At 51.1% G+C, this 8,617-nt stretch overlaps 1 protein-coding gene across 1 annotated transcript; it reads right to left on the reverse strand.

Moving 5' to 3' along the window:
- Nucleotides 1-4,538: 4,538 nt before the first annotated feature.
- On the reverse strand, nucleotides 4,539-8,368 carry Fam43a (family with sequence similarity 43 member A). The gene has a single exon (XM_057766097.1). It carries the CDS (start codon nucleotides 7,188-7,190, stop codon nucleotides 5,910-5,912), a length of 1,281 nt encoding a protein of 426 aa, XP_057622080.1. The 5' UTR covers nucleotides 7,191-8,368; the 3' UTR covers nucleotides 4,539-5,909.
- Nucleotides 8,369-8,617: the final 249 nt, after the last annotated feature.

Raw genomic sequence — 8,617 nt, forward strand, 5'->3', positions numbered from 1 at the left:
GAAATCCCCATATTATTATAAAAGAATCCAGGATATCCACTAAGCTTAAGGAGACCAAAGTGGGTACTTTAACAATTGGGGAGGGAGCAACACCCTTATCTCTGATATCTGTAGCTGGCACTTGTTCCCAAGGCCATGGGACTCCCTCATTACTGCGGCAGGGTTCTAGAGGAGGATTGCAACCTTGGAGAGAGGCTGGACTGGGTTTGCCCCAAATTCTAATCTGGGCTCTGCTGTGAGTTTCTTATGACATGTGTTTAAAAATCCTTCTTGGTCTCAGTTTTCCCATCTATAAATTAAAGGAATTAGAGTCTGGAGTGCTGTGCGGATCTCAGAAATGACAGAGGACCCTGGAAGTGAGCCTAAGACCTTGCCAGCCATGATTGGCTCACCCTAGAATTCCAGCAAGGAAAGAATACAGTGTTGGGACCTGAGAGTTGGAAATGGGCAAGGATCCTAGAGAGGCCAGCCCTGCTGTTGGTGTGAAGCATCTCCAAGATCGCCAGTTCCCACCTATGTGTAGACTTGACTAAGGTGGGTCTTAGGTTCTTCTGTGACCGAACCACCCTGCTATCAGGTGACTGGTGGTCCCTGACGGCATGCATACTTTGGTAAACTTCCTCAGACAGAAATTGAGCCGCTTCCGAATTAATGGACACCATATTCTGTGTATGCAGAGTCTAAAACCTGGACTCAGGAGTCTCAAATTCCGCTCTAGTTTACCAAGCAATTTTAGGCAATGATTTGAACACTAGAATGCTCAAATTAGAAGCAGGATACCAATTTGTTTCAGAGCCAATTCCAAATGAATCACCTCTCCCTAGAAGGCTGAGGAAGTTACAGAAAATAATCATGGCAACCGAAGGTCAGGCAGAAGTGAGAAATTGAATCAACTTCCCATCTCACCCAACACAGGGGCTTGAAACTTGAATTTTCCGTCTGGGTGTGACCTTGAGATTTTTCAGACCCTACTAGCCTGAAGTGGACTGACGTCTCTGCCCCTCCCGCCCCCCCCCACCCCAGTCTTTTTTGGGCACCTACTAGATGCAAACCTCTATGTGCTACAGAGCGAAACAAAGACACCTAAGACACATGGTCGACCTTGAAGAAGTCTGTCCAGCAGGAAGGATACAGATGATTAATCACCATGATGCAATGGAAAGGACTCCTAGCTCTTGCCTGAGACCTGCTCTTCTAGGGCGGGGTCTGGCTAGGCTAGATCTCAAGGATAGAAGAGCATATTAAACTGCTCTTAGGGCCGCCTGCCACCCACCCACCGGCAATCTTCTTCTAAGGAAGGCAGGCCCTTGACGCCCTCACCTCCAGCCCTGTGCATTTTGTTCCTACTCACTCACATATAGTGGTGGTGTGCTAACCAACATCTTAAGTATCTATCCTTGAGTGTCTTCTTAATCAGGCTTGAAGGGTGGGAAAGCTTCTATTTCCTGGCATCCAGAGGCCGCTGAAAGCAACTTTGACTTAGGACTTGAACCCTGGGGCCTTCCTGTGTGGCTTTGACCAGAACAAACCCTTTATGTTCCAGTTTCTTCATCTCTTAAACTCAGGAGCAGGGTCACAGAGGGGGCCTTAAAATTTCATGAGCGGCGATGATTGACAGCAACTTGCTTTTCCTTTAACATTTGGGAGTTTTATTTTGCTTTTGGGTAACTGAATTTCTGAGCATATCTGGAGAAAGATGAGAAGTGAGACCAGGCCTGGGTGCAGATTGTAGTGATAGAAGCTGAGTTTGCAATGGGAATAATGTATTAACAGAAGGAAAGGGGATGGGAGAGAGATGGAGAGGGAGGCAGAAGTGCAGTCTGCTGGAAGGGCCACTGTCCTTGGGAGTTGGAAATAAAAACTTTCATTGGTGCCACTGAATACCACAAGACAGAGGAATGTTGGAACAGCTGCTACCTAGCTATTCAAACCACCAAAATAGTGACTAGCCGTGGCTGTTCATGTTGGGTCGCCTCAGAGCTTGTAGAAAGATATGGTGGCAGGGACCTTTGGGCTATGAATAGAAGGGAGCCGGCAGGAACAGGAAAATCCCTGACTCACAATAAAACCAGAACCAGATGTGACCATGTACACAAGAGCCAGGAGCAGCCAGCACAGCATGCCCTGGCCCCCACCTGCTTTCAGCTGGGAGGAGTTTCCCAGGCATCTGATGTGGCTGACCTGGCTCCTGCGGTCCACACTCACGGTCTAGCTCTGTCATGCCTTCCCCATCAGCAGTTGCTGGGACTACTGATGCAGGCCACACAGAGGGGAAGGGCCTGCTGATTAAATTACCAAACCCTGTTAGAAAACAGGGCAACTCACTCCTAATAGAATTTTTATGTGTCTCGTGATCTTCAATGATTCCTGTGAGATTTTGAAATCTCCAGTGTGGTGCCAAGGGTAGCATCTTCCCTAGGGTACATTCTCCTGCAACAGCAGAACCCTCAAACACAGCTGTGTTCCCCGGGAAGGAAATGTGTTCTCTCGGAATAACAGAGCCTTTCTAATTTGTTTAAGAGCCACTGTGTTCCTGGGGTGGGAATGCAGAGAGAGGGGTTTCTTTAAGGAGGCATATGTGTGGGGATAAATGCGTAGGGTGGGTGTTCTCTGACACTACCATAGCTGAGTGTGTCTGTCACGCTATTGCTTATTTTATACAGTCCCACTCCTCCCTCGTTCTCTCTCAACACATTACAGATCCCAACACAGGATGTTTGCACTGGGAGAAGCTGACAAATGCCTGCTCCAGGGACTCAGCTGCCACCTCCCCGGCAACCTCTCCTGCCTCCAGAAATCACTTGGGGTTCACACAGTCAATGCTGTACTGCTGGACTTGGAGCATGACTTAGGCTGCAAAAGAATGTGCAGGGTTCTGCTGCATTTAAAACACCACCGGGTTACATGCAAGAGGCACTTCGCCTTGCAAGAAGGAAGAAGTTAAATGTGAAGACCAAACCAGACTTCAGGCCATTCTGGGATGTGTTTGTCACCCAGTGGTCTGAGGTGGCTTGTGTCACACCATTGCAGCACCTCCAGGTACCAGAAACAAATGAAGTTTTGTTTTCACTTCGAGCCATTTCTTCTCTCTCTAATGATATCATCCATGGAAGACGGAGACGCAACAAGAGGTGAATCATGCATCACTTTGCATCTCTTCTAGAATTACGTCAGCCCGAGAGCCCTGAGGAGCAGTGACAAAAGCCAAGAAGCCAAGAAGAGAAAGAGAAAAATGAGGGCCAGGCTTCGGAGGAAGGGAGCAGGTTCTTTTCCCATCTGCAGTGTTTTTCATGCTCCTCAGGCCACGCCCTACCTGCTACTCAGAAATCAAATAAGAAGAAAAAGAAAACTTTAAGGAGATATTTGCTTTGTACTTTTTGGTGGCGTTACCTTAAATGCTAACTATCCTATCTACATCCATCACTGATGAGAGCCAAAGTGATTGTCTGGTTAACAGTCAAGGCTCCCTCCCACTCCCAAGCAGTAGCCCCATCATCTTCATTGTCTTATGCCTTCGTCCGCTTTGTTCAGCAGAGGAAGTTGGCAGTGGGGAAATAATGAGAAATGCTAACTCTGTTGAACAGAAGAACAGTGGTCCATGCCGCTACCTGCTGGGACAGGGAAGGCCACAGCTGGGTGGGATGTGTACTTCCTGACCTCTGCCTGGACATTTAAAACTGTCATTCGATGATATATACCTGAGGTGTGCCGTGAGAAGGACGAGGGCTCAGCCAAGCCAGAATAGAAGATGAAAAGGTGTGGCCTGTGGCCTTAAGAAGACACTGAGTATTTTTTTTAAAAAATATTACCCACCCCCACCTCTTTGCTTGACTTATTGCTGAACCACTCCCATTACTAGGAAGAAAATTTCACCCTCCCTTCCTCTCCGAGTCCAGTGCATTCCAGCTTCCTTGGGCTCCTCGGGCCTAGCTGTTCAGAACATATTTATGAAGAAAACAAAGCAAAGTGGCCTCTGGACACTGGGGAAGGCCGGGAGTGAGATCCATTTCTGCAACACAGGAAAAGAGGCCCAAAAGGGCAAATGGAAGAATGACTGGCAGCAGGCAGTTTTGGCAGCATCGTAATCCCACTTACAGCTGATTGGGTGTAGCCCAACTAGAGACATCTGGCTGGAGCTCACAACAGAAACAAACACAGAAAGCATGAACACCCTGCAGCACACACCCCCACACCAAGCCAACAGCTCCTCTGCTTTGTTCCCTGATGGGTTCCCACTGGGCCAGGTTGGGCTGTAAGGGAAGGAAACAGGCTATTTGAGCTGCCTCCCCAATCCCCACCTGAGCCACGACTCACTTCTGGGTATCTGGAACCTCTAACTTTTCTATTTGCTTTTTCTTTTCCCCTAGCAAAAAACAAAGCAGATCCCACTTCACAGAGCCCCCTTTAGGGTGCTAGTTGGTCCCCAAAGCACCATAGCAGGCTGCAGAGAAAAAAAGATTATGTATTATGTTTATACTTGATCATTAGGCCAACCACAGGAGGTGGAAAAAAAAAACCAGAACATGGCAGTCACTCAGTAGACAGCTAGACCCCTCTAAAGAGCATGGACAATTGGGTTTACTCTGATCTCTCCAAAAATTAACTTGAAGAAAAATAGTCCATATGTCAGCATAGTGGCTCATATCTTTGATCCCAACACTTGAGAAGCAGAGGCAAGTAGATCTGAGTTCGAAGTCAGCCTCGTCTTATGAGGAGTTCCAGGCCAGGTAGGGGGTTACAGAGTGAGCCCCTGTGTTCAAAAGCAACAAACAAGCAAAACCCCACACATACAATGAGAATATGAAATATTCAGAAGGCCCCAGATATAACATCTTGATTATCTGATCCAAAAAGAAAACTCTAGAAGACGGGTAGTGTGGTTTCACCTTCTCCCTCTGGAAGCCCCATCAGAAGCACGCTAAGGATGGAGGCACACCCCCTACCACCGTACCGCCAATCATCCTCGGCAGCATTTTCCAGAGGCTGTTCTAACGACTTTTCCTCTTTATTCTCGCCCCACTGACATGCAAACAGAACCAAAACAATGCTGCTCAAAAAAATAACAAAATGTTTTATACACATTTCCGTATGTACAACTGAACAACATTTTACAGCTATCTTTTGCACAGCAAAAGATATATAAACATTCAGCTCTGAGATCACAGTTATGTACAAAAAAAAGTCAAAAATACTTCACAAAGGTGCAAAAATATCATCATGGAGTATGCTCTTTGGAACAGGAGGAAGGTGTGTATTTCTAGAGGAAAATTCCTTTTTTAAAAGGTATTAGATGTCTTTAACTGTAAACAAAACACAACTTTCATACCCTGCCCCTCACCCCAGTACAGTTATTTGAGAAATTTGGCAATCTTTAAAGAGTTTTGAGTCTGAGGTAAACAGCCCAAGCTCTCATATTCGAAAGAACTGGGGACAGGTAATCTGGAGCCATGAAAGCCTCCAATATTATGAGAATGACTTTGTTAATGAGATATTGATGACAGAGAGAGGCCTCCCAGTCAGGGGGTCTGGAGAGGAAGTTACCCCTCCTTCCCAAGCCCCAGCTGCCTCACAAACAGGAAACTGACCGCTGGGCACCTCTAGCCTGCCCTTGGCCTTTTCCAACTTCAGCCAGCTTTCCCTGTCCCACACCCTCACGGCCCCCTCACCTCCGAAGCAGGCCTGTCTGTCTCTCGTTTGTAGTTCTCTCTCCTTCCACATCCCCATACTCACAACCTGAACCACCTCAGAGCCCAAAGTGCTGGGGCAAGATGGGAGAGAAGCCCCTGGGAACTCCAAACCCAGGTCTGGCCCTCAGGTGCATAATTTTCCCTTTCCCGGAGGTTAGGGGGAACAGAACTACAGCTGGGGAGCCATTGTGGGGTGCCAGGCACATGGAGTTTTCTGGGATCTTAGCCGGAATAGGGCTCCTCTAGGCTGGTGCTGTCAGCAGGGCCGGATGGGCTGCCAGAGGTGGCAGAGGTGGCGTCCAGGCCTCCGCCCTCGATGGAGCTCTCACTGCCCGTGCTCTCGCCCGACAGCAGGCGTGTCACCCTTAAATCAGACTCCAGGGTGCGCACATCATTGCCAAAGCTAAGGTCGCCCAGGTCACTAATAAGTTGCGACAGCTGGGCCTTCATGTCCGAGGCACAGCCTGGCAGAGGAGGTGATGTCCCAGAGCTGGGGCCCAGCGAGACCCCGCTGCCCCCCAACGCCTCCTCGTGGCCATTCTCTAGTGGATCCAGCAAGTCCCCACATTCCAAGTGCATAGCCACCACCAGCGCCCTCTGTGCCTCAGCCTCTTCCTCTGCTGGATCCCCATCCCCCACACGGTCCTCTTCTTCCTCGTCCTCCTCCAGGCAGCCCTCGAGATGCTCCTCTTCTTCTTCCTCCTGCAGCTCCTCCTCCTGCTGTTCCCCAAGCAGGTCCTCGGTGATAGAGCCTAGCTTAGGAGCGCTACGACTGCGCTCCACCGGCGGCTTGTAACAGCAAGGTCCGTGCAAGAGCAGCTTACGCAGCGGCACTAGCGGGATGGTGTGTGCACCCACCAGCTCCTGCTGCTGGTGACGCGCGTCGTCCCGCCGCTTGAGACGCTTAAACTCTGCCAGAGCGTTGGCTGACGTCTGGTAGAGCAGCAGGGCCATGGCCTGAGCCTTCTCCGGCTTGGACACCAGCACTGCGTGGCAGCGTAGCATTACCGCCTTGTGCTTCAGCTCATGCCGGTACACCCAGGCAAAGACTTTGGGCAACCGCGAGTCTGCCACACAGTAGGTGACGCGGTGCAGCAGGTAGAGGTGGCCAGGGCGCCGCAGCGCTCGTTCCTCGGCGTGCACCATGCGGATGCCTTGCGCGCTCACCGTCAGCTTCATCTTCGTGCCTTGACGGCCTGCCTCACTCTTGCTCCATATCTTGCCCACCGCTAGGTCCGTGCAACCGTCGCCGCGCGCCTGGATAGTAGTCGCATTACCCAGGTAGAGCACAGTGTAAGTGGGGTCTTCACTGGTGATGTGCAGCTTCTTGCGCTTGGAGCGGAACATGCTGCCCACCCGGCTGAGCGCGCCTTCCGGGCAGGCCCTCGCCAAGGAGCTGAGCGCAGAGTAGTGCAGGCTCACAGCGTAGCCCTTAGGCTTGGACGCCTGCCGCGGCGGCGCCTCGGCCAGCAGCTCGAACTTGTGCTTCTTCCACGGCAGCATCTCCGGAGGACGCCCGGGAGCGTCTGGGCGGCGGCGGCCGAGCGCGGGGTGTGAGCCCCGCAGGGCCACCAACCCCGGCTGCGTTTGGCCCGGGCAAGCCCGGAAAATAAAACTCGAGCTGGGAGCACAGCCGGGACAGGGAGATGGAAGCAGGAGAGGCCAGATAGTGTTTGAGAACCCCGCAGCGGGTGGGGTAGAATCTTAGAAAGAAAAAAATAAACAACTTTGAGTGTGCAAGAGAGGTATACACGAGAGAGAGAGAGAGAGAGAGAGAGAGAGAGAGAGAGAGAGAGAGAGAGAGAGAGAGAGAGAGAGAGAGAGAGACTATGAATATATTACAGAAGCCTAGATGAGAAGGACCAGGACAAAAGTCTCAGACAAGCAACAAAATAAGAGAGAGCGGAGGAGCGGAAAATGATTTTAGAAAAAAATCATATGAGTGCGTGCAAATAAATAGAAGGGGGGGCTCGGCCAAAGCACCCGGGTTGGTGAGAGAATAAGCAGGAACTCTTCTTCAGCGAACGTGACACACACACAAGTCTTGGGCCAGGGCCAGGAGCCGCGGAAACTACAGCAGTGCGCCCAGGAGCCAGTGCACCCCACCCTCAGTGGGAGCCAGAGAGGGCGAGCCCCTCGGCTGAACTGGTCCCGGAATGAGCAGCTTGCCTCAAGTACGGTCCGAGTGGCCCGGCTGGCCGCGGGGGGCTAGGCACAGCAGTCCCGCGGCTCACTGCATCCTCGCTTCGAGGGGACGCCGGGGACTCGCGCTCGGCCGGCTTGGCCAGGGTAGCGCGGGGCTCCGAGGGCAGGACGCGCGCAGCGTCTGCTCTGGGGACTGCCGCTACCTCATTGCTTCCCTCCGGGGGTGTCCGACTCCGCTTCGGGGTTCTCGGCGGTCTGCAGCGCGCCCTCTGTGGTCATCCGCGTGGTGGCCGGCTTGCCCGCCTCACATCATTGCCGTCCGGGAGGGCGATCTCGGGTTAATATGGGCCGGCGCGAACCATTCGCAGCGCGGACAGGGGAGTAGAATCCATAGGGCTGCGACGCCGGACGTATTTCTGGCCTCTTAAAGGAACCCGGTTACAAACACTGGGCGAGGCAATGGAAGACTGGTCCAATTAGGCAATCCCGTCCCAAATTTACCAGCATCTCTTTTATCTATAGAAACCACAAAGACCTGGAGTTACCCGGTAGCAAAAGGAACTTTGACACTCCACCCTAGGCTAAATTGCAACTCCCTGAATAAATGTATGTCTAGATCGAAACTTCTGGAGGAGGTGGTGGAAGATGAGATTGTAGACGCTATTTTCCTGTACGAAAAGATTGGGAAATTTTTTTTTCCTTGTGTGACAACTTCAAGAGAATTTGCAGGGTCTGTTCTCTTTTATTCTTTAAAAATCGTCTATTAAAAACAAAACAAAACAAAA

The sequence above is a fragment of the Chionomys nivalis genome, chromosome 3 (genome assembly GCF_950005125.1).
Source record: "Chionomys nivalis chromosome 3, mChiNiv1.1, whole genome shotgun sequence".
NCBI lineage: Eukaryota > Metazoa > Chordata > Mammalia > Rodentia > Cricetidae > Chionomys > Chionomys nivalis.